General features: G+C 33.3%; 1 protein-coding gene across 16 annotated transcripts in view; it reads left to right on the forward strand.

Moving 5' to 3' along the window:
- LOC115216977 (spectrin beta chain) overlaps positions 1-26,923 on the forward strand; it is a 169,897-nt gene that overhangs the window by 136,464 nt on the left and 6,510 nt on the right. For 8 of the 16 annotated variants that reach the window (XR_005001216.1, XR_005001214.1, XR_005001213.1 and 5 more), the window contains exons 23-44: positions 45-122; positions 2,346-2,369; positions 6,842-7,014; positions 8,114-8,204; positions 8,301-8,447; positions 8,909-9,172; positions 9,284-9,414; positions 9,547-9,733; positions 10,977-11,177; positions 11,916-12,124; positions 13,194-13,398; positions 14,207-14,470; positions 14,715-14,825; positions 15,364-15,608; positions 17,214-17,352; positions 18,143-18,227; positions 19,262-19,353; positions 19,506-19,610; positions 20,097-20,224; positions 20,501-20,619; positions 22,139-22,198; positions 23,189-23,287. Coding sequence is in view for 2 of the 16 variants with exons in the window: in XM_036507319.1 (XP_036363212.1) it covers positions 45-122; positions 2,346-2,369; positions 6,842-7,014; positions 8,114-8,204; positions 8,301-8,447; positions 8,909-9,172; positions 9,284-9,414; positions 9,547-9,733; positions 10,977-11,177; positions 11,916-12,124; positions 13,194-13,398; positions 14,207-14,470; positions 14,715-14,825; positions 15,364-15,608; positions 17,214-17,352; positions 18,143-18,227; positions 19,262-19,353; positions 19,506-19,610; positions 20,097-20,224; positions 20,501-20,619; positions 22,139-22,198; positions 23,189-23,287 (3,157 nt within the window). In the remaining 14 variants the exon portion in view is untranslated. The remainder of the gene's footprint in view (positions 1-44; positions 123-2,345; positions 2,370-6,841; positions 7,015-8,113; positions 8,205-8,300; positions 8,448-8,908; positions 9,173-9,283; positions 9,415-9,546; positions 9,734-10,976; positions 11,178-11,915; positions 12,125-13,193; positions 13,399-14,206; positions 14,471-14,714; positions 14,826-15,363; positions 15,609-17,213; positions 17,353-18,142; positions 18,228-19,261; positions 19,354-19,505; positions 19,611-20,096; positions 20,225-20,500; positions 20,620-22,138; positions 22,199-23,188; positions 23,288-26,923) is intronic. The other 8 variants (XR_005001221.1, XR_005001224.1, XR_005001219.1 and 5 more) reach the window with 5 other exon arrangements.

Genomic DNA, 26,923 nt, shown 5'->3' on the forward strand with positions numbered 1-26,923 from the left:
TTTTTTAACCGATTGCACACCTTTTTTTGTTTTTTTAATGATAGATGTTCCTCAGGGATGCCAAACAAGCTGAGGTACTCCTCAACCAACAAGAGAACTTCCTATCAAAAGAAGAAGTACCTGTAAGTATTATTCTTACCTTTAATTCTAAATGGTTTCTATTTCTCTTTTTTTACTTTTTACACACATAGTTCCTCCCATTGTGTCCACAGCTATTATAGTTTCTCTCATTGTGTATCGGGCTGTATGTGTGTGTGTGTATGGCAACCGATGGAATTTACATTTTTATGGAATTGGATTTGGAAACTCGATGACAATTTGTGTTCTTGAAAAAAAAGAGAAAAGGCACCCAATTTCTTAATTGACATCAATTTTGATTTTGTTGAAGGCATACGATTAAGATATACAAAATAGATTCAAAAACTTAAATTTTAAAATGTTGGCTGCGAAACGAATAACAAATGGATAGATACATCGTGTTTATAGACACATTATTAATTATTAATTGTGCAGTCACCAGTCTATGGTAGTAAATGTCTGGAATACAAGTCTATAATGCAGATTGGTAGTTGAACTTGTTTACTTAGTGTCTGTATTTATTTGTTTTTCTTTTCTTTTTCTATTTTTGTTTTTACTCGAATGCCTGAAGTGGGGGGTGGGTGACACAGTTAGATTGTTCAACTCTTTCAGCAAGTGATTTCAAAAGACTCCTTTATGGACTTTAAATGTTTAGGTTCAGAAATATGTTAGAAGCAACCCAAATAATTCTTCATACATTTGTAGCTCTACGAGAATTATCGCATTAAAATATTAATATATTCTACAAAAAATAAATTATGAAATAAGTTTTTAGATTATATTGTATGTAGGTTTTGGGGTGGGTGGATTGCTGCAAGTGGTTGTGGGATAATATCATGTATTTATTAGTAAAATGACCTACTGTAATTTCAGTTTAGTTACCTCAAGCTGTCCCTAGGTATTTTATATTCTGTCCTGTTCTTCTCCTATTGCCGTCTACAAACTAGTGGCGTTAGAAGCAGTCAATAGTAATAATATTCTAATAATATCTTCAAGAGCCTAAATTGAAATGTGAGTACATTGTTTCAAACTGATTTGTACCATTTCCATCTCGTCAACATAAAACTAATGAAAATTCCATGCTGAGAATTCTAAAAGTAATTTGCTGTGTGTAACCTTAATTATATTTTAGTTTACTGTGCTCACACTGCTGTTGAATATCACTTGAACTAGTGTAGTTTTTTTTTCCTTTTTCTTTTTTCTTTTACTCTATTGAAAATTGCACAACTCTTGTTCAATTTTGTTTTTATGTACATGAAAGATTATGACAATTTTTCTACCATATATTTTTGTTTTTGTTTATATCCTAGTTTTATTTTCACACTGGCTAAAATGATTACACTTTAATGCTTTCATTAAACAGCTTTAGACATTATGAACAGATTTTTGTTTTCATTTTTAAAGAATTTTTTCTTTATCTTATTAAAGACAAAATGTGATGGAACCAGTAGAGCACTGAACTAAATGCTTTGTGGTATTTAATAACATGTCTCTACTGTCTCCCGCTAGTGGAGAGTTGTGACCTTGTGCCTTATGTTAAAAACTTTAAACAAAATATCTCGATAACTTAAAAACAGCACAGGTTATCTTGAAAGTTTTATTATAGTTTATATGAATTCTCAGTTCTACAAATCTGAGAATATAGTGATTCCATGTAACGAAACACTACTGTTCTGTTGGTCACATTGCCAATACAAAGATGGCTGGTTCACCAAAATTCTTCATGATTTGTACTGGGACAGTCACATACCATTGTCTCTATGTATGTTGTATCCATTTAACCATGACATTGTCCAACAGTATTGTCACTACACAGAACAATCTGACTTAATTATGTATTAACATTTTAAAATATCTATTAAATTGTTGATAGTTTTATAAGATGTTGATTTATAGACTAAATATTTATGTGTCCATTTGTGTATCAATATTTTCTTTGCCCACCTGTATAATTTGTAGGACATATACATACATACATATATATATATGCTTTTATCTTTTCTGATATTTTAAAACAAATGATTGCATTGTCGTTGGAGCTCTGATTCAAATTACGAATCATCCTCGTTCCAATTTTAAGACCTTATCTCAGCCCTGCACAAGTAATAGAATTAAAATGTTATTTCTAAAATTATATTAGCCAGTATGATATATTTAAGGTTTTCAAACTGTTTTATTGCTTGTTTAGTAAGTCCTACTTGGTGCTACCACTTTATTTGCTGTCTCTGCAGTAAGTCAGTGTATAACTAGTGTCTTTTGTTACACAGAGTGCCATTGGACTTGACAAGCAGGTAACTTGGTGTCTGCTGCTGCTGTGTTAATGGATGTAGATAGCATGCTAACTTAGCTTGGTGCCACACAAAAAAAAAATACCATTCAGTTGGCTTGCCATTGTTTTTCCTTCTATAGAAAATTACTGAATAATTTACGGAATCTATCAATTTGCTTTATTTCCAGAATATTTAGGTAAAACTTAATCTGTTAAATACAATGTAAAACTAGAATTTTAAATTTCATTAATTAAAAAAAAATGGTTGTAGCTCTCAAAAACATTAAAAAAACTAATGGTTTGGCTTTATTTCTTCATAAAAATATATTTTTAAATGTGTTATGGTCATAAAAAAAAGAAGTTATGCTGCTTGCTTTATTTTGGAAAATAGTCTTTAAATTTAAACCAGTTTTCTGTTGACACTATAAAACGACACCAAATAATTCATTTAGCAGAAATATCTAATGTAATTTTTGAATTATTAGTGTTAATTAATAAGCCCCATAGAAGAAGCATTGGACAATTAAGTAACCCTCTGTCCATATCAGTAAATGAAAATTAGTTTTTGTTATTTTTATATATAATATATTTGTTCAGATATATTTCATTACTAAACTAAAAAAATATAACCATAAAATATTATAAAATCATTCTTTTTTCAATCCAATACTTTTAGTTTGGGATTGAAAAGAGAATGATTTTATAATATTTAAAATTTTATTCACAAAAATGGGGGAAAACCCTATTTTTAAAATTTTTAAATGTACCCATCTCCTTTGTAAGAATCTGTCCAGAAATTAGGATCATAGAAATCATAAACTAGTGCTATCTCTGTAGCTATGCTTCATATATTTAAATTAAAAATTCCAAGCAGCAATTTTCATTGCATCCAAATTCCTCAGACCACTTGATATTAAAAAGCAAAACAACAGTTTAGCATATTTTCCCAAGCTTTCTAGTTTGCAGTAAAAGCAATGGCACCAGACTAGGAATGGCTCAATAACATGTTGTCATTGTTGAGATGTCAAATGTTCATTGTTTTGTTGTTCTAAATTTTTATTTTATTTTTTTTTCTCTTTAGTTTTATATATTATATATACTGAGTGTGTTTATATATATTATATATTATATATATATACATATATATATATATATACTGAGTGTGTTGATATCTGCTCACAGTTCTTCATTTTTTTTTTTTCCTCTTCTATCTCTTTCAGATTTTTCTTATGCACATTGAGTATATTGTCTTCAACCTATTCAGATAAATATGCAATTTTGCTAAAATCTAGACCAATATTATTAATTTTTCTTCGTTTCTAAACCATTCTACTTCAGTACTTCTTTCTTGAAGTGTTCTAACTTTGATTCACTCATTTTCATATTCCTTGGCATTTTGCTCTATAAGTGTGAATTGGTGTGTTGTTGGAATTACTTAATACCATTCTTTCAGTGGGATTTTTTGTTCTCTTTTACTCATGTCAGTATTAACAGAATTTTGGTGTTGGATCATATGTCACTAAATAGTCTTAAAGTTTAAGAAAATTATTAACTATTAATTATAGATTTAAAACAGATAAGGATCTGGTATTAATTATAATAATTTACAAAAGAATACAAAATGTTGTTTATATGTTCAGTTTTTGCTTTAATCTCTAACCTTTATTTCCCCCCACCCCCTCTAAATCATTGTTTCACAAGTTCTAGATCTAAGTTGTGAAATCAAGTTTAGCAGAATTAACTTGTCTTATTGTTCCTGTGACTAATAAATGTCCTGCCAATTCTATTATGCTAAGAGAAATTAATTGATGGATAAAAACTAACAAAAATTGTTTTAAATTCCTTTTGGGTCTAAAAGAGAGAGAAAAAAAAAACAAACAAAAAACATTCAGTTTGTGTTTCTTAAATTTTGTTATTGAAACAATTGTTCTTCATTCTTTTCTTTCTTTCTTTTTTCTGCTCCAATTTCCTCTTTCTCTAAAACTCTTTAATTGCTTCGGTTACTCTTCAAACTAAATTTGTTTCTCATACCTCCTACATGTATAGACTTTATAACTGGTGGTTGTGTTACGGTTCTTCCAGTTCAGTTTCTCTCATTAAACTTTGAATACTAATGTTACAAGTGTATTCACTAACTTTATAATTTGTTCTTCCTAAAAGTGTTCTGCTTGGATGAAAGGAGAATTATCTTGTTCATCTTCTTGCCAACTTCTCTCTATTAATTGCTATAAAACTATTCTTCACTGACAATATCTTCGTTCTGTTGCTATCAGTAATTATTACAGCTAAACTTTGTGTGTAAATTGTATGCATTTAAAACAAACGTTATATTAATTTCTGGTTTCTCAAGTCTTCTCAAGCTCCTGCCATCTTCTATGGCATGTCCTGTCCTCATCTCTATATTCCTGGCACATATATTTCTGCAGTGTGTTGTAATCTGTGCCTAGCATTAAAAAAACTGTTTCAATTTGTTCTCTGTTAGCTCAATATTGTTTTTCTTTTTTTTTTTTTATTGAACATTGTTGTTGTGCTTTTCAGCAAACTTGTACTGTGTGATGGGTGTGGACTTGTTTTTTTTTTTTTTCCTTTTTTTTTTTTTTTTTGTGTTGCTGTTCCGGAAAGGTAATTGGGAGGGTCATAATTGCTTGTGTGTAATTTTAAAAGTTATTCTTTCCAATAGTTTATTGAAATAATTAATCATTAAAGGGGAAGAAAAGATCCTTTTTTTTTTTTTTTTTTTTTGTGCCTCATATGTAAATAATCTGAGGATTTTGGCAAAAGGATTGCCATTATTATTTTGAAATAAACTTCATGCATGAGAGAGAATGAAATTGTCTTTTTGTAGTTACGTATTTTAGATGAATTTGCTACTCTCTAGCTTTCATATAACCTCCTTTCTATACCTCACTAATCCTGTATAATGACACTTAATCTTGTCCATTTGGTTAATTATGCTGTCGAGAAAGATTTAGTCAGTATTTTCACATTTATGATTAGAACTATTCTATACTTCAATCACTGCTTGGTTTTTTAATGACTTTGTGGAGTATTGTATAGAAACCACTTTCCAGTGACTTGATTGCTTAGCACAAGATTAGAATGATCTTTATTATATAATCCAATTGTTTGATTATAAAATACGATGATTCAAGTCAAAATTTTTATTTCAAATCTTTGCAAAACTGTTGCTGAAGGAACTCATTTCCAGCTTGATGACTTGAAAAGTCCTGGTTAAATTGCTAAGGAGTTGCTAATACTCTTAAAATAGCAAATTGGTTCTTATTGTCTCTGACAGGAGTCCTATTTACCTCCAGGGTACTTCATTCTAGTTTCACTGGTTATGTTTTAGATTTTTGGTCATTTGCTTTATTAGCATCTCAATATTTTATATAATGTATAATTTGGATTATTAGTGGTAACGGCACTAATTAAGAATGGTTTCGGAGGCAACTGTGAAAAGGAGATTAATTTTCACCTCATTGTGACTTTTTTTTAAGAATTAAAGTTTCTTTGATTTTTAAATTAGCTTCTTGTAACAGACATTAATAATTTGATTTTTAAATGATTGAATAGTTAAACATTTTTTTTCTCATTTTTTCCCCCCTCCTTTTCTAGTGGTAGTAACATTCTTCAGGAAATAAACTCTATTTGCATGAAGGGGGTGGGAATCTTTCTTTCTGACAGCTTTATTGATGTTTGATGGTTTTTATTAAAACATGTTTTTATATTGTACTTGATTCCTACATGTTCTTAGATCTCTATTTCTTTTAATATTAATTCAATTAAAATATCTTTAATCTTAGACAATAATGATATCCTATGTGCACATAACTGAACTACAATTCTTACCTCTTGTAAGAATTTCTTTTGGTGCTTACAAGTAAAAGAAAAGAAAAATATGTCAAGTCTATTTGTCTAATATAGAGCCATAGCTTTTTCATTTAAAATTCCTGTCACCACTTAAATGTTAACATCTGTTTTTAAGATTAAAAAAAAAATCCAAGCAGATCAAGTTGCCAATTTTCTCCTTCGGCTGGCGGCTAATTAATACTGCTGCTGGTTAAAACCCAGTTCAAACTGCCTTGCTTCTAAACATGGTTAATTATTTCCTTAAATCTGGATGAAATTAAAAATGAATTTTAACACCTCATTCCCATGAGCTGTTAAAATTTACTTTTATCAATATTTTGGTTCTTATATGGCATACATTTACATATTTTATTTAAAAAAAGAAAAAAAATTTGTTAGAAAATTCATGTTATTAAATTAACAATAAGTATTATTAAAACTGTTCCAGAACCAGTTTTAATGTTGTATACTGCAATTACAATTGTTCTAAATACTACTGCTACTACTAATAATAATAGTAATTAAGATGTTGATAAATACTAGTTTAATCTGTTTGACTTGTTAGTGTTGGCTAATGTTTTTTTTTTTTATGCTTTTTTTTTTTTCGTTTTTCCTTACTTATTATAACCAACTTTTTTCCTTCAGAACTCGTTGGAAGCTGCTGAAAATATCATTAAAAAACATGAAGCATTTATCACCACAATGGATGCAAATGATGAGAAAATTAACAACGTCTTGCAATTTGGACAAAGACTCATCGAAGACAACAACCATGCTGCTGACAAAATCAGCAAAAAAGCAGAAAACATCAACGAAAGGTAAGGACAACATCTGTGAGGTGAAATTGCAAAATTCTGCAGACCACATGAGTAGTCAGCATTGGTCGAAATTAGGTTATGGGAGGCCCAAGGGAATTTCTCTTGCTCTCTCTCCCCCCAGCTTCCCTTATGGAAAGATCATGCACTTTATGTGATCGAATATGGTATTTACAGTTGTTAAGGCGGCGAGCTGGCAGAATCGTTAGTACGTCAGGCGAAATACTTAGCGGTATTTCGTCTGTCGCTATGTTCTGAGTTCAAATTCCGCCATGGTCAACTTTGCCTTTCATCCCTTCGGGGTCGATTAAAGAAGTACCAGTTACGCACTGGGGTCGATATAATCGACTTAATCCGCTTGTCTGTCCTTGTTTGTCCTCTCTGGGTTTAGCCCCTCATGGGTAGTAAAGAAATAGGTATTTACAGTTGTTATTTAGACCCAGGTTAGTCCTGCTTAAGCTGACCTGCAATAAATGACTTTTTGAGTTAGTCTTTTAGTCCTTTGCTTGTTTCAGTCATTTGATTGTGGCCATGCTGGAGCACCGCATTTAGTCAAGCAAATCGACCCCAGGACTTATTGTTTGTAAGCCTAGTACATATTCTATCGGTTTCTTTTGCCGAACCGCTAAGTTATGGGGACGTAAACACACCAGCATCGGTTGTCAAACGATGTTGGGGGACTGGCACTTTAAAAGCACCCACTACATTCTCGGAGTGGTTGGCATTAGGAAGGGCATCCGGCTGTAGAAACTCTACCAGATCAGATTGGAGTCTGGTTCGCCAGTCCTCAGTCAAATCGTCCAACCCATGCTAGCATGGAAAGCAGACGTTAAACGATGATGATGAAGTCAGTCAGCTTTCTCCAATTACTATTTCCAGCAATTTCAGTTCAGGGTTTTATTAAAAGATGCTTACCCAAGGTCCTGCACCTGGGATCCAAAACCCCACACAGCCATATTTGTGTGTTCATTGATTTAAATGTATACTGTTGTTGTTTAGCCCCAGGTCAGCTTTTTTCGAGCAGATCTGTTTATGAAAAGCATTGAAACCACAAACCACCTTCCTGTAATTTAAAGACAAAAAATCTTCTTGCCATTTACAGGCGTAATGCAAACAGGCAGCGTGCATATGAACAACTGGAACGCCTTAAAGACCAGAGAATGCTACAACAGTTCTTCCAAGACTGTGAAGAAGTAAATATTATTTAATATTTTTCCTTTGAATTTCGTATTTTCCCTCGTATCGTTTGGGAGAGTTTTAATATACAAAATACTTTATTTTCTTTTTAGTTACGAGACTGGCTTCAAGATAAAATGTCAGCTGCTCAAGATGAGACTTATCGTGATGCTAAAAACCTGCACAGCAAATATATGCGACATCAAGCATTTGAATCTGAAATTGCAGCTAATAAAGATCGTCTTTTGAAACTTCGTGAGGTACATTTTTTTCTTTTTTCCTTTTTTTTTGTTTCTTCTCTATCTTGTCCAATTAAAGTGCAATTTTGTCATATAAACCCTAATTAATTTGATAGGTGCAGACATGGCTGTGTGGTTGAGAAGTTTGCTTCCTAAACATATGGTCTTGGGTTCAGTTCCACTGCACAGCACTTTTTTTTCCCCCCTCTTCATTTTGAAACTTTCAAACCAAAGTTCTAGGAAATATACAACATAAAAAAGAAAAAGTTCGTGTTTTGTGTGTAAGAGAAATGATTATAAAATTATAGACAATAGTTGAGGTAAAAGCTTTTAGTGCTGAGGGTAAACAAGATGGGCTGTGAAGACTTGAAAGATGTCTGTTAAATATGTGGGGTTTATAGATCAGTGACTTAATTGAATATTTTCCCCATTAGAAAAACGGGTTTCCAATTATTAAAAAACTAAAATGTTTTCTCTTTTAGGCTGGTGAAGGTTTGTTGAAAGATAAACCCGAAGCTGCTGAGCAGGTTGGTCCCGTTCTTGAGGGTCTCAGCAATCAATGGGAAGAGCTCGAGAACACCACGAAGGACAAGGGTGAGCGGTTGTTTGATGCCAATCGCTCGGTCCTCTATGAACAGAGCTGTGATGACATTGATGGTTGGATTCAACAGCTGGAATCCCAAGTTGTTACTGAAGAATTTGGTAGAGATTTAACCACTGTCAATATTCAAATGCAGAGGCAAAATGTAAGTATTGTTTAATTTAATCATGTTAATTAATATGTTCAATTAGAAATTCTTTTCTTTTTTTTTTCTTCTTGCTTATTCATATCTTTAATTTGTGTTTCTGTTAAATAGCAATTGGAAAGCCAGATGAAGTGTAAAGAGAACCAAGTGCAAGAGCTTGATAAACAAGCTAATTACCTGAAAACTATGGATCCTAATAAGGAGGCTGAAATAGAAGCTCGCAAAGTGGCGGTTGCTGAGCGGTAAGCCATCAGTTTTTTTGTAACTTTTGAAAAATTCTGTTATCAGAATGCTAATTAGTAATTCATAAATAAACACACATCATCATCATCATGTATTCAATAGTAATTTACTTGGATTGTTTTATGTTGCAGGTTCATGAAAATTCAGGCGCCTTTGTTAGTACGACGATCTCAACTTGAGAGAGTCAAACGAATTCATCAGTTTCAGCGTGATATTGAAGATGAAAAAATGTGGGTTGAAGAAAAGATGCCCCTGGCAACCTCTGGCAACTATGGCAACAGCCTTCTTAGTGTTCAGTTACTAATGAAGAAAACACACGTAAGTAGTTCATCACCACCATTTAATGTCTGTTTCTCATGATAGTTTGACCAGCGGCACCAGGCTCCGGTTGTCTGTTTTGGCAGGGTTTCTATGGCTGGATGCCCTTCTTCGTAACACCAACCACTTTACAAAGTGTACTGGCTGCTTTTTACTTGGCACCAGCATTGTTACTTTAACCCTGGTACTAGAACTGTTGCTTTATACTTGGCACCATCACCCATGAGCTTCCAAGACAAGGATCTCTCCTCGATTAAAACTTTCCTAAAACTAAAAGCATGGTTCAAAATGTGTTAACTGAGAGCTGCTTTCACTTTATAGCAGAAGTGGGGAAAGTTTTTGCCAAATAACCAAATTAGCTTGTAAAGTCACAATATTTTATACTTGATTTTAGCTGAAAAAACTGGGTTGTGATTTCTACATGGGAAAGCTTAAACAATGAAGGGAAAAAAATCACGTACCAAGATTTAACACAAAATTTGAGGTGCAACTTGTACATGGATAAATACGCCCATTATTATATTTGGTTGTTAGGAACCTTATTTTAAAAATTGTACTTAAAAAGAAATTATTTTAATACTTTCTTCTCATTCATTCTCTTGTGTTTCTCTGTGCATTAGATTTGCAGATATTGTGAAGAAGTGTGTTTATTATGTTGTGTATTAAGGACACAGGCAAGGCTGTGTGGTTAAGAAGTTTGCTTCTCAAAACATAGCTTTGGGTTCAGTCCCACTGCCCCGGGCAGATCAAAGCCTTGTAAATGGATTTGGCTGATGGGAATATAAAGTAGCCCATTGTGTGTGTGTCTCTACTTCTCTTGACCTTGCATGAAAGTTGTAAATGAGTGCCACTGTTATACAAGCAGTGTCATTAATATCCAATATTGTATGAAAATGTGTCTGACTATGGAGAGAAAATTTTACTTTGCTAGGAAACCTGTGAGGTTTTGCAACAAGAAATACACCTGATCATAGAAAATCTACCTCAGTAAACTCCATCCATCCCATACAAACATGGGAAGGTGGACATAAAAATAATGACAACAATTTGAAAATAATAATGATTTGCTAGTTGGTCTATCTGATAATCAGTTTTAAAGAATAATTTTGATGGGACCCAATAGTGTAGACTAAATTTAACAGTAGTTGTAAAATGTCATCTGGAATAGTGAGGGTCTTCTCTTCCCAATTCAGTGCAATTACATATTTTATATGCATTTTCCATTTTGTTTCCATTACTTTAGTCATTGCAAACAGAAATTGAAAACCACGAACCCCGTATTGATTCTGTTATTGCTGTTGGCCAAGAATTGGTTAATGAACAACATCCACAAGCTGACGAATTCCAACAACACATTGATGACCTTAGCACTAAGTGGAAAACTCTAAAGGATGCTGTGGACGCAAGGAAAGCTCGCCTACAGCTCTCAGATATTGCCCAACAGGTATGGGAGAACCATTGGTAACATTTTATTAAAATGTGATTTGCTGCTTTTTGCTTTTAATTTTTTATATTTTTTAAGAATTTTTTTGAGCCCTTTGCCTGACCGGAGCATCATCATCATCGTTTAATGTCCGCTTTCCATGCTAGCATGGGTTGGACTATTTTGACTGAGGACTGGCGAACCAGACTCCAATCTGATCTGGCAGATTTTCTACAGCTGGATGCCCTTCCTAACGCCAACCACTCCTAGCGTGTAGTGGGTGCTTTTTACGTGCCACCAGCACAGGGGCCAGTCAGGCGGTACTGGCAACAACCTCGCTCGAATCTTTTTTGCTATGCCACCGGCACAGGTGCCAGTAAGGCGACATTGGTAACGATCACACTCGAATGGTGCCCTTTTACGTGCCATGGCACGGGGGCCAGTCAGGCAGTACTGGCAATGTGACATGCAGGACCTATTTCCCTGGTAACCATGCATCATATATGATATGCTTTTCTAACTTTTCCAACTGACAAAGTAACTCGGGACTCTAGAAAGGAAAGTTTTATTTTCCTTTGAACATATCAAACAAGGGCTAACTAAAATTTTTGAAAACAAGCTTCTGCGTTTGAGACGAAACTTATGAAAATGCTTTGGACAGGCAAAAGGGTTTTTTTTTTTCTCTTAATTTAAAAAAAAAAAAAACTGCTTTTTCAAATAATTTGTGTATTATTGGAAGCCTCTGTTGTCTTTTTTTAGTACTATCAAGATACTTCTGAGGCAGAATCTTGGATGAGTGAACAAGAACTTTACATGATGGGTGAGGAACGGGCCAAAGATGAAATTGGTGCACAGAATATGCTTAAGAAACACCAGAATCTCGAATCCGCTGTTGAGGACTATGCAGATGTTGTCCGCCAGTTGGGTGAGAGAAGCAGAAATTTGATTGAACAAGAACACCCAGAAAGGTGAGATTATCTCTTTGGTTATTTTTTTCATTCTAAGGTAAAAATAAGGAAAATATTTACAACATAGAAGACATATTAGCTGTTCAAAAAATACACAAAGACCGTTGATTTCCCTTAAAAGTTTCTTTGGTGTCAAGATATTTTGTCACACCAACTGCCACCTGGTGACTGATACAGTTCCATTTGCATTCAAAGGATGTTTGGCTGCCACTTTTCAATTTCTTCAATTTTGTCCCAATTGATTTCAAATTTGGTGTACTGATGTAGATTTGTACACTCATTATTGACATGAAATTCATTTTTGCCATGAATCAATAAAGAGTTAACAGCTTTTAAAGTTTGTTAATTTTGAGTTATTTTAGCCAATCAAAAGTCACCGACATATAGGTGCCTGTTTCCATAGTAACAATCAAAGTGTTGACATCAAACACGTTTACAAGAAACAAAAAACGTGTTTGAAATATTTCATTTGTTTAGTGTCTTTTCTGCTCTTAAAACTACAGAATTTGCTGTTTACTCTTTTTCTTCCCTCATTAAATGCATATTGAATGCTTAAAACTACAAAAGCATGTGTTTACACGTTTTTTGGGGTGTCATTTTCCAAATCCTGTTTTCTGGCTGGGTAAAAATGATCAAACTTTAAACCTCTAATTTTTTAAAAACCTTTTTCTGGAACGAGTGAATTCTCTCTTGAGATTCAGCATGAAAAATTACATCGATACACCAAATTTTGAAAATTTTCACTCTAAATTTTAACATTTCAAAAAGTGCTGCCAAACTGAAAAAGTTCCATTCGCACTGTGTCAATGACCAGATGGGGCAACAAAAGGTTTGACACCCAATAAATTTGAGTGAAATTGTGTGTTTTTGAATGGCTTGGCTACAATTGTTTTAATTTCAATGCATGGTCACAGATCTAATCACTTACTTGGCAAGCACACCTATGAAGCATAGATATTAGTTTTAATTTATCCTTGGTTTACTTTTGTCAAATAAATGCAAATAAATATTTAAAAAAATTTTTTTGCTGCCTCTGTATTTATCGTATTTATTTCATTTTATTTATTAGTGAACAAATTGCTGTTCGCCAAGCACAAGTGGACAAGCTCTATGCTGGTCTGAAAGATTTGGCCCAAGAACGTCGTGGCAAGCTTGAAGAGGTGCTGAAATTATATATGCTAAGTAGAGAAATTGAAGACTTATTACAATGGATTGCAGAAAGAGAAGTTGTAGCAAAATCTCAAGAACTTGGTCAAGAATACGAGCATGTAACTGTAAGTTGGGTTTGACCGTTTTAATCTGATTGAAAATTATAACCATTTTGTAGGAATTAATATATTTTTCATAATGGACCCCAACTGAGATGCTTTTATAGTTATTTAAATATTGAGCCTTATTTTGTGACTACATAAATACATGTCTACATGGTTGTATGGTTACAAAGTTCACATCACAACCATGTAATTTGGATTATGTGGTATTGTGGGTGGGCAAGTGTCTTCTACCATAAACTGGAGCTGACAAATGATTTGTGAATAGAGATATTGGATGGAAATCAAAAAGATGTGTTTGTGTGTATGTGGAAATATCAATCCAGCATGTTGTCCTTAGTCCTGGCTGAGCAAAAAGACTGTGACATCGGATTACTTTCTCCGACATCGGATTACTTTCTCCGACACCGGATTACTTTCTCCGACACCAGATTACTTTCTCCAGTGAGGTAATTCAGCAGCCATCTAGGACCAGTTGGAGGAAAAATTACCTTACTTGAAAAACAAAGCTGGCAACAAAAAGACCATCAGGCTGTAGAAAATCTTTCTCAAGTTGCATCTAATTCATGTTCATGCCAGCATTGGAAAATGGTGACAAGAGAAAACTTTACTGGTTTTTCATCTGAAATGTGGAATTAATATTTATTTTAATGTCCTTTGAAACAAAGTAGATTTCTTACCATTGTTCTTATTCTGTGAAAAATAGCCATAAATAGTGATTTGATATTTTCAATTTGTCTTGAAAGATCACACATAATTGAGTTTTTATTTATTTATTTTTTTTTTCCTTTTTCTTTTACAATCTTATCAGACTCTTAAAGAAAGATTTAAAGAATTTGCTAGAGACACTGAAAACTTTGGACAAGATCGTGTGGCCTCAGCAAATGAAATCTGTGATAGTTTGATTGTAGCTGAGCACTCTGATGCTCCAATTATTGCTCAATGGAAAGATAATTTGAACGAAGCCTGGACCGATTTGCTAGAGTTAATAGACACCCGCACACAGATGTTGCAAGCTTCATGGGAATTATGGAAGTTTAACCACGATTGCAAAGAAACTCTGGAAAGAATCCAAGTAAGTTTGAAAGACTTTTCTACTGGAGTATTGAGTTGGTAAAGTTATTGACTGCAAGTCATTTCCTGCATTAAACATGTTTGAGAAATTTCAAAATTTGGTTAATGAGCAATTTACTTAAAAAAAACCCAAAGTGATTTGTTTCATAACAAATTTCATAATCTTATTTCCCATATTCTAAATTTACATAATTTGTAATATTTAAAAAATTTTTATTTTTATCTAATTGCATTTTCTATTACAGGAAAAGAAGAATTACATACCTGAAGAAGTTGGAAGAGATGCTCAAAGTGTTGCTGTTCTTCAAAGAAAGAATGCTAACTTTGAACACGATTTAGTTACTCTTGGAAATCAAGTAAGTTTCTTTGGCTGCTTCGGTTTGACTTTACTATTTTCAGCTGCCATCATCATCATCATCAAATGTCTGTGTTCCATGATAACATGAGTGGGACAGTTGGTACCACAAGAGCCGGCCAGGCTGAAGCCTGAACCGGACTTCTGTTGTATCTTGTAAATAGCTTGATTTTCATTGCACTAAATATTTAGCACCAGTTCAAAGAAGCAGCCATGTTCCCTAAATATATCAGTCTTTGGTGTAACATGCACTTGACTTTGCTTGCATTTTAGAGGTTGCATCTTGTCAGAAACTGATGCATTTTCAAATCAAACCATTGACTAAATTATTAAACATTCCATTGTAAATATAACTAATTAATTATGTAGTATCAGTAACATGAAGAGAATTACTCAACACCGTTTTCCTACGGAGACCAGAAAAGATTGTTTGCCAAGTGTTGTTTATAATTTTAGGATGCTTCTTTGAAATAGGAAATTTCCTCGTGGCTCTTGTTTTTCTGTTTGATTAATTTATATTTTGAAATATATTTTTCAAGGTTCATTTAATTCAAGAGGAATCAGCTTGCCTTCAAATTGGATATGCCGGAGAGAAGGCGCGAGAGATTCAGAATTGGGAATCTGATGTGGTTAATGCCTGGCGTAATTTGCAATTAATGGTTGAGAGCCGACGAATGAGACTTGCTGATGCCAGTGACCTTTATAGATTCTTTAATATGGTCAGAGACCTGATGTTATGGATTGATGACATCAGGCGGCAAATGAGCACTCAAGAAAAACCAAGGTAAGTCGGTCGCTTCCATCATAAAACAGGACCAGATTTAAGGCAGCCGTTGAGGAAAATGAAATTTTCAGCTCTTTTTATCAAATATATTGCTTTAGCAAGTCTTCCATGCTGCAATAGATACTTCTACATCCTCTAAAAGTTCTAAAAAGGCTGGATAGCAATTTGCATGTGGTAAAAATTCCTAGAAAGAAACTGACTCAATCCTTTTTTTGACAGTTTGTTTTACCAGTTTTTCCATTTCTTTTGAGGGTACGACTTTTCACGATTGTGTATACAGTTTGCATCGGTCACTGATATCCTCCAGATGTTCTTGTAGTTGATACATAGCATTCATAGAGCTGGAGAAAACCTTTGGCAGTTTGCTACAGTCTGGTGGCTGCTAAGAAAACTAGGTCTACCTGAATGAATAAGTGAGAGCCATGTAAACCATACACAAAAATGTCAGCAAAGAGTCCAGCAAAGAATTTAGCCCATTGAGGTTCTGTTCTCAGCCACATCCTGTTTATTGTAGCTCTTCAGGACATAACAAATTTAAGATCAGTTCATCATCATCATCATTTAACATCCGTTTTCCATGCTAGCATGGGTTGGACGGTGATTGTTAAATAGGAATTCTTGTGTCTTGATGGCCTAGTTTTTGGAACAGAATCTCAGTAGTTTCAACAAATTCCAAACATGGACTCAAGCCATAGACTTAAGAAGCCTCAAAGTAAATTTTGCGAAGACAAGAGTTTTAACAGGAAACAGGACTTTACCATCATGTGTTTCTGTTCAAAAGGAAAAGTTTAGGATTCACTAGCAGACAAATGGATAACTTTGTATGTAGCAGGATACATAGTAAGAGTTCTCACAAAATAAATTCTTTCAAATGATTGGAAGCCTTCTTGAAAATAGTTTACCTTGGTGATTTAATTAGCAGTGGAGGAGGGTGGTCTGAAAGTATGACAACCAGAATAGGAATGGAAGGAGTTCGGAATGTTATTACTTTGGCTGACAACAGTGATTCTTGTTTCTCAATGAAAGGCAAATTGTATGATGGTTGTTTAGAAAGTGTGATGTTGCATGATAAACAAATGTGGGCATTGAACATGGGGGTGGGTCTGCAAAGATTGAAAAAGAAATGAAGCAAGGATTGCTCCGCTGGATGTGTAAATGTTTGTGTGTTGTGAACAAAGGAACACAAATGAGGTAGGAGCAAAACGGGATGAGGAGAATCAGATGTAATGAGCAAAGGAAAGAAAAAAAGACGTAGTTGATATGGACATACAATTTCTTTGGAAGAGGAATGTTGGATATAGAAATGCCAAACAATCCAAAAAAACGATTAAATTTTATTAGAGGGAAGACGGGATGAAGTGGTGGAAGCTGGTTTCAGGAGGCTGAACTCCATGAAAGAGATGAGAAAGGGAATGCAACATGTGGTGAGACACTGCTGTCCAACCCATGCAAGTGTGGAAAAGCAGACAGAATGGGGATATGATGTATAATGAATGTAGGGTCCAGTTTGAATATCGCTAAGCTTGTGTGTGTGTGTGTTGCCCTTCAAAATCAAATCTGTTATTTTAATGGTCACTCATTTGTTGATTTTCCTTTCCTTTGCAGAGATGTGTCGGGTGTAGAGTTGTTAATGAACAACCATCAAAGTTTGAAGGCTGAAATCGATGCTAGAGAAGAAAACTTTGCCATTTGTATAAACTTAGGAAGAGATCTTATAACTCGCAAACATTACCGATCCAGTGAAGTGAGTGTCTTCGTTATTAATCAAAGTGGCTACTTTCTAATAATTCCCAATGAAATATTTTCCCAAGATTCTATTCATTTATTTTAATTTATTTGCTTGCTCACTACTTGTCTTATGATTATGTAATGAGAATTTATCTCGTTACCCAAAGTTTCCTGTGTAAATTTGGATATATATATATATAACAGAATTTCCACCAATCAGTGATTAGGAATAAACAAAATTTAGATTACTTAAAAAATGTTTGTGACATGCTTTAACTTTTAAGGGTTTATTCACTGCAGTTACCAGGGGTGGGGTCTCCCTTAGGGTAAACTGTGTAAAAAACCACCATATTTGCCCAGTGTTTCCTTCTAGTGGATTCTCAGATGCGCGTTTCTAGCTCTTTAGCCTGTCTCAATGGAAAATACTGAAGAGAGATAACTCTGAACAGGTTGAAAGCTGTGTAGTTTTAACAAACAAGCAGTGAACATCAGTGACTGAGTTGTGCCAGTGGACTGCCTGGTGGAGTTTCAAATAGTGTTAGTGCTAGGTAGGGATTAGGAATGAATGAACTTGAGCTTAGCCATAAGAATTTTTACGGCACATTTTAACTTCTAATAACGAATTCATTGCATTACAACAGAGAGAAAATTCTCTCTCATGGTAAAACATACAAAAACACCTTTGTAACTTGGTGTATGTATGAATGATAGATAGAAAGATAAGAATCTTATGTTTATGAGCAAATTTTCATTGTTATTTTATAACTTAAACTTTTCCTCTAATTCTTTGTTTCTACGTTTTTTAGGTGAGAGAAAAATTAATACAGTTAACATCTCAAAGGCATTCCATGAATGAGCAATGGGATGAGAGATGGGAATACCTGCAGCTCAGTAAGTAACGATTTGTGTATCACTCGTATATTATTAGATAACTTGATTCCATTGTTAAACATAATCTATGGAGCATTGAGTAAGAATTTGTCCTTGGACGTATGTGGCTCTGTTAGAAATCAATATTATCTAGAATTATTTGGTAAAAGTCTTTGTGGTATCTAATTTCAGCCTTTTCATTGTAAGTTCTAGTCTTGTACCCATTAAAATACAGACACACACACATGATCTGTTCCTACATTAAATGACAAGCATTAAAGTATATTTTCATTGCTTAAACTTTTTCTGGCTAAGAACAAAAGTTGTCCGCTCTTCAGCAGTAACGGACCTTTCCAAATATCGTAATGGGAGTGAAAAAAAAAAAAAGAAAACTTTAAAAGTTTGTTAGAGCAAAAATATAATAAAGTAATTGGCTAGCTCAGATAACGAATCAATCACAGTTGACTGTACTAAGATGTGATTAAAATATTTGAATTTAGTTGTACATGGTATCACTCTTGATATTCACATGTGGCTTTGGAGAATGCCAGTGCCACATAAAATGCACATGTGTCAGTACCATGTATAAAACACCTATGCTGGTGAGGCATAAGAAGCACTCAATACACTCTGTAAAGTGATTGGCATTAGAAGGGACATCCAACCATAGAAACCATGCCACAACGGATGACTTGGGGGCTGGTGCAACCCTCTGGCTTGCCATCTCTTGTCAAACTGTCCAACCCAGAGGAAATGGACATTAAATGAGGATGATGAGGATAAATATCACTAACTTAGCAGATCAACTGCATCTGCTCCTTATATTTAGCAACATTGTAACTGTGGATTTAATTAATCATCCTCATTGCATTCCCATTTTCCATATTGGCATAATTAACACACAGGTAAATTGAAAAACGAATTTATAGACCATTGTTAGAACACAAATTGGGGTTATTTTTTTTCCCCCCTGTTTATTAATTATCCGTTGTGTAAGTTTTACTGAATTATAATAGACAGTGACTAACGATGAATCAACTCTGTTCCGTTTCCAGTTTTGGAAGTCTATCAGTTTGCTCGTGATGCTGCTGTTGCTGAATCTTGGCTTATTGCTCAAGAGCCATACCTTCAAAACCAAGATCTTGGTGTACGTATTTCACTTATTTTTCTTAATGATTTTCAACTACGATCGTCACGCTAATTAATTTATTTACAATGATATTCAGTTGTACAATTTGCTTTTAAGAATTGGAAGTGATATTTAATATTTTTAATGTTTCTTTTCTTTGTGTTCTGCAGGACACACTTGATGCAGTTGAAAATCTTATTAAGAAACACGAGGCCTTTGAAAAATCTGCAGCAACTCAAGAAGAACGATTTGCTGCCCTCGAAAAACTTACAACAGTAAGTGGGGGTTTATTTATTTCTCTTTTTTTTTTGTTTTTTTTACTAGCCTAATTGCTTCTGGAGGTCAAGTCTAAAACGACAGACAAAAAAGTTCTCTGATCCACTTCAAATATAACCTACAAAGTAATGGAGCAACTGTACCTGTAGATGTCAGTGTTTTTATATGCGTGTGTGTATAATATATACACAAACTCAAACACAACTTATGACATGTAAACTCTTAACATTTCTCTATAATGTACTCTTACCGTTTTGTACAACAACATATGCAAAAACTCCAAGGTACAGCAGCTCATTTCTCAGCACTTTGATGGGATAAAAATCAAAAAATCTTGATAATTAAACTCTGTAAACACTCATTGCACACATATGCACACATACATAATTTCAATTTATTTTACAATGTTGACATTTAGAGAATATTGTTCCCTCCTCTTATATGTGTGTGTATGTATATAATATGAGTGTGTTTTGTTAATTTAGTTTGAACTTAAAGAAATTCAAAGAAGGCAAGAAGAAGAATATCGACAACAACATCCTGAAGAAGTAGAAAAATCTAAAGAAGAGAAGAGACGAAAATATATTGCAGAATTTGTACCTCCAGAAGAGCCGTGAGTATTTGCATCTACAAAGTTTTTATCATTTATACAAAGATAACATTGGGGAGTGAGTTGATAAGTCTTAGCATCAGCTGGTAATAGACAAAAGGGGTGGGGCTGAAAAGTTCCTGGCTTTGGGTAAAAGAAAATCCAAGAGCACATGGGTGAGAAGCAAACTTCTTTAACCTCACAGCCAGGTTTCTGCCTATTTATATGTTAGAAGATTTCCTTCTGTAAGTGCTGACTGATTCTGTGAATTCTAATTAACTGACATTGTTTTTGTCACAGACCCGAGCCAGAACCAGAAGAAGTTGTATCAACTGAACCAGAAGATGGTGAGGCAACATCAGACGATCAAGGACCAGCTGCTATGACCAATGGAGAGAAAGAAGTAACTGATGAATCAGGTAAGGAGAGAAGAAACTACACCTTCACTTTGATTCTCGTCTTACCGAATATTTTCTTTCCCATAATGACAACCTTCATCCGAATGAAGGCATAATGGTATTTTCAACTTTGCAGCATCTCACTTGATTTCCAGTGAATTCTTATCAAATTATTTTTAACATGCATGCTTCTCAGTTCCACAGATTACTTCTGGTTGTCTGACCGCAACCTGGTCTACCATCATCACCAGATTTCCAGCAGCAGCGAGAAGACGGCAGTACTTGTGTTAGTCTAACCTGAGTGGCTTTACTGGTTGGGATTTATAATTATAATTAAGATTGCAGTGTCGAAGTCTGTTAATTGTTCATTACTAAATAGTCTCGGTTAAATATAGGAAATTTATTTTATAAAATAACGTTCAAGTTTACTCTTGTATTCAATATGTGTGTAACACCTAAACTGCTCCTCCAGTTTTCTAGTAGACAGCAGGAGTTCTGCAGAATAGGTTCTTAGATGTTAGGGTGGGGTTAAAAAAAAAAACCCTGAATTCTTGAAAGTGTATCTAAATACTTCTATTTGGAAACCTCAAATAGCTGTTAACATTAGCCTAAAAATAATTAACCTCCTTATATGTACTATTACAGATTATATTATTATGACCAAAGTTAGGAACTTTATGGCAATCCCCAAATTTAATTAGTAACACTTATTGAATAAACTTTTCTTCAGCTAAAGACTGTCCCCTGCCTCATCCCACTTTGTTTGTGGCATTTTTCTACATCTATTTTCTACGCAGTTTCTTTACCTACTTTTACACTTTGCTTGATATAATTGTTGTATTCTGTTCATACTTGAATTGTTTTGTCTTTCTCTTTTTTTTTTTTTTTTTTATTTGCGGCTTCTTACCAATTGAATTTTTCAAATGGTAAACGAATCCTGTCTAATCTGTGTTCAGTTGCCTTGTTTATATCTTTCTTGCATGCTTAATCTTCTATTTTCCAGAGCGAAGATGTCACAAGTTAATCCAAATCCTTAAATTATACTTTGTAATAATTAAAAGAAAGAAATGGAAAATTGTCACTGGATTTGCATTGTTACAGTGACCTGTTTATTTTGGCAAGGAAGGCTTTTAATAATAAGTCAGCTTTTATAGTATTAGGCTAATAAAAAATTATCTTTTGTAAGCAATTTTGGTTTAAATAATATCGTATATGGAGAATTCAGACACAGAAGAATTCAAGAAGAGAGAGATGTGTCGATCAAGTTCTCAAATTTGAGAGTGAAGCAACACTGCTATAATGAAGGACATGTAATAGTGTTATAATGCCGTTCTTTCTTGGGCCATATTGAATAATGATTACAATAATATCTATGGCAGTTTATTAAACCAATATCATTTGAATTATTTGCCAAATATAAAAATTTTGTCATTGACCTGTGTTAGTTGAAGTTAATACGGATGGCTGATAGAGATTGTTGTTAAGCCAGATTAGTGTTATAACATATACACTAAATGCTTATTGTTGTTACTCACAACAGGTCAAACTGTGACCCACACCACACCACCAGCTAAAGACACACTGAGACCAGTAGCCAAAGGTGACTAGTTTTGTCTGTTGGGTAGCATTTTATAAGCTTTCTTAATCATTTTTAACCATATTAAAAGAAAAAAAAAATGATAGAAATGCAGTTTTAACCTTTGCATCGTGATAAACAGCATTAATATTTGCGGATTTTGTTCATATTTGTTGTTTTAACACGCTTCATATATCCATGGCTCATATAATCATGGCATCATCAAGGCTGTTTTGGCATCAATAATTTGTAATAATTAACTGATCAACTCTTGGCTATTTCACACCATTTTTCCCATTGAAATTCTGGTGGCTTCATTTAATCTCTAGTTTAAAATTCAGTCTAACTTTTCTGGATTCTATCAACATGGAAAAAAAAAACCCCTTCAGTAAAATCCTTAGAAATCTAATGTAAATTTATTTATAAAATGTATTAAAAAAAGTTATGAATTTATATACATAAATTGTATAGCAATTTGCTTAACTACTTCCAAATAAAGTTGCTTATTTAAGCTTATATTTTCATTATAACTAACAAAAAAAATTGCTTCAAATATTATAAAATTATAGCTGGCGGTGGTATCTCCTTTTGTGGTCAGTGTATTTGTAAACTCTTTGTTGCGACTCAACTCGCTCAGCTTTTTAAACCTTCACACATACACACACATTCTCTAAACGATGCCTGTTTCACTTTTACTGCTGGGACTTGCTGTCTCTATTCTACTACATAATCTTCTACTGCAGGCCTACTTTTTTTTATTTTACTTTTCCATTCTGTCTAATGTTGCTTAGAAATGTTGCAAAAAATATTTTAAAGTCGTAAAATCTTTCCAAATAATCAACAATCAAAGGTTTGGAGAAACCCTCTCCTTGTTTCTTTTTTGTTTTGTTTTCTTTTATTTGATCGAATTTCTTATTTTTTCTATTTTTCTCTCTAAGTGAACCTTCAAGTTTTGCATGTAACAACCACTTTTCTCGCATGCATCAATCTTCTGTTGTTGTTTTGTCAATCAAGGCGCTGTCTTAAACGAATCGTCATCAAACCAAGCTACAGATGATACTACAGTCCACTCAAAGTCCAGGTCACTCCCTCAAAGGGCCGACTCTGAGAATAGTAGGTGCTTTTACAACACTGTCTCAAGACCATCATCCATTAGCTTACCATTTTCACTAAAATGTTGTTCATTTATAAACCATTAAAAGTAACCTAATTTATATATTAATGAGTTGTAAGTTTTAATTAAACTTCACACTATATACACATATAAATAATACCTAAAATAAATTTTATGTAATTAAACTTTAAAGTATTAATCTGATAATCAATTTTAAGTCAATTTTTGTATAATTTTAAAAACTGTAGATTTTATTTCAAATTACAATTGCTCTGCGCTATAAAAATCAAAAGCCCCTCCACTTCTTTCTAAAATACAATTTGCCTATTTTTTACCTGTCAAAGCTCTCATTTCATTTTCCGTTATACTTCATTTTTGCATTTACTGCTCTAATCTTTTCACTTTCATATTTTACTTTAATGCTTTCATTCTGCTTCTGTATATTCTAAACTTCACAACAACAAAAGACGGGGACCTCTTGCAGCTTTTCTTTTGTTTTTTTTAAACATTCCCATTCCATACACTTTTTAAATATATTCAAATGAGAATATTTTTTTTCTTATAGATATAAACCTCTTCAGTTATTAGTTCTGAAGAAGGTACCTACATAATCAGATTCTAAGTGAACAGAAATTGTATATTTTTTAGACAAACGAAAACAAACTTTAGTCTATTAGCTTATTAAATTGTGTAGTTATCTATAACCACAATATTCATATATTTCTTGTAGAATAGAAATAATAGTCCACAGAATTATACTTATACCATAGTAGACGATATATTATGCAAATATAAACAATGGATTTTATGTAGGAAAATATTTTTCAGGAAAGCTTTCTAAATATTTCACAAAAATTTTTTTTTTTAAATTAGTCTGTCATAATGTCTTGTGGCTAATGTGCTGCAAAATTACCTGGTTAAAGGCAATTGACATAATTTCAGATGAAAACGAGAACTGGGCCTGGAATGAAACTTTGAATAAAAACACCTGTTTGAAAAAAAAATTATTTCAGTATTTGATGCAAAAAAAAAAAAAAAAAAAGTTGAATTTGGAATGAAATATTGTTTTGAATATTTTCATTTAAAGTGCTTTAAAATGCTTTGCAACAGGGAAAAGGTTTTCATTGTGTGCTGCTGTACAGCAGATATTTTCTTTTGAGACAAATCCTTGATGAGTTAAAAGGAATAGCTTTTATTCTATATTGGATTCATTGTCAAACCTACCAAAATATTTTCAGATATTGACCAGATTTGCACCATCCCTACAAATATGAGAGAACAATCACAGATTTTTTAAAACTTTTTTTTTTTTTAATATTCATTGTGTGTGTGTGTGTGTGTGTGTGTGTTTGCTCATCATTTCAATTTTGATAACCATGGTTTTCATCTTAGCTGGAATCTTTCTTTTTCTTCCTCATCTGGTTCTACACCTTTTCACTTAATGCCGTCCAATTCTGTCAGTGAGATCATGTATATCTGTTACTATGATCTTTGTCGAAACTCCTCTTTTTCTTGTCATAAGTGGGAAATTGTCAAGTTGGAATTTCATTGTCATTAGATTTTGTTTTTGTTTTAACTCTCCAAGAGTTGCAGTTATGTTCACCTAACTCTCTGTTCTTGGTACTAATCACTCAGCTGTTTATGTTCATCTAACTCTGTTCTTGCTCAGTTGCATGAGGTTGTTGTCCAGTCATTTTAATTTTCTCAATTTTTTGTTGTAATTTTCAGTTTTTAATTTATAGTAAATATTATAATTTATTCCATTGTAAATATTTTATGTAAAGTGTTGTCATGTATAAGGATATAACTGTAATTATGCATAAATTACCAATCACACATGACTTTTAACAAGTAACTCCTTGTGTAAAATGTAAATAATTACACATTAATTAATGTAGGTTTTATATTTTGTTTTGTCATTCACAGAATCTGTCATAAATATATTAAAAGATCACAGATTAATCTTTTATAAAATCCATTAACTTTCATAAGTTCTTAAATATATAATTTTTAATAATTTCATTTTAATAAAAACTGGTAGATTTTGTTTTCATGAATAAATGGCATTTTCAGTTGGTCACCGGACTTAATACTATATGACAGATTCTATCATTTGTTTTGTTTTTTTTATCTTAGAATGTAGACTATTTGTGTGCATTTGTCTGTGTTTTACTAAACCCTGCTGGTTACTCATAGCTATTGACCTCTCATGTTGACCCATCATGTCATAATCATTATCATTCGACTGGTTGAGACAATGGAATTTACTATGTTACGCCAGACCTCACGGTCCATCATAGCATTACGGAGGTCCTGTTGCTGAATGCCTGTATCCCTGGAGATTACATCAGGGTAGGAGAGTGCACGCCCTCTGGTTTTGCGAGCAGATGGCTTCCAGAGGAGAAGAGTAGAAATTGCCTCGTTTTCAGCTCTACAACAATGTCCAGCAAACTGGACTCTTCTACCTTTCACTAGAGATGACACAGGTAGTAGTTTCCCATATATTTGTACTTTGGTTGGATGACGCTTCCACGAGAGATTTTGAGCTCTCATAAGGAGGCGAGTGTAAGTTCCATCCAAACGCATCTCAAGCTTCTACGAATACTTATCTCAAGAACTGAATATTCCTCATCGTTCAGTGCCAAGTTTGTTTCAACTTTAGGACATCAACTTACAAATTGTTCAGTATTTCTAAAAGTTGTAAATTGGATATTTTAAATTCCTTCATATTTCTTTTAGTTTAGCTATTTCCATGACACAGATGTCAGGACAGACAAAGCAGCTTACCTGCTCGTCTCTTAAGTTGCTATTCTGACTTCATGATTGCTGCGTTTTTTCTTGATACTTGAATGGCACTAATAATGGGCTGAAATCCAAATTTTCAGAATTTAAGAAAATATTGTAAAATGTGTGTGTGTGTAGCTTATTATGTTTAACTGTAATTGAAAGCACGAGGCATTCCTGATGTTCTTTGGATTCAGTTTATAACCAGCAGGAGACAAACTGGAGTACCGTAAACTGTTCGTTCGGATTGTCAAATCTTTGATTATCAGTACATGTTTCTTTGTAGCTGGAAGTTGGTTATATTTAGGTTTGCTTCATTCATTAGTTATATTGTTTGTATGAAAAGCCATAACAGTAAATAAAACAAAACGTCAAATATTTGATCTTACAAAAGACTAGCAATGCCATCCGGTCTTTGGCTTCCGCTTCATCATCATTTTCTTAGTTTTAAAAACTTATCCTTTTTTTAAAAAGTTCAATCAACTTGTATCTTAATTATTTTTTTTTTTTTTTCCTAATCATCATATTTTTTCATCTTTATTCCCACTGAAGACCACTACCCCTCTCATAGTAAAGAAAAAAAATAATAAAATCCATTTCCTCCCATTCACAAAGACTAACTGATACACCTTGCAAGAAAAGCTTTAATTACTGATTGCCAAAATGTTTAAAATTGTATTAAAAAGTCGTCGCTTCTATGCACTTGTCTATTCAAGTGAAACAATTTAACAGCACTCAGCGCAAATATTAAGTCACTACTTTTCACTTAATTCAAAAAACCAGCACAGCATTCTCTTTGTGTATTCTGCTACTAGCATAGACCGTTAAGTGTTTTCTTCTAACCATTCTTC

This window comes from Octopus sinensis, linkage group LG11 (assembly GCF_006345805.1).
Source record: "Octopus sinensis linkage group LG11, ASM634580v1, whole genome shotgun sequence".
Taxonomy (NCBI): domain Eukaryota; kingdom Metazoa; phylum Mollusca; class Cephalopoda; order Octopoda; family Octopodidae; genus Octopus; species Octopus sinensis.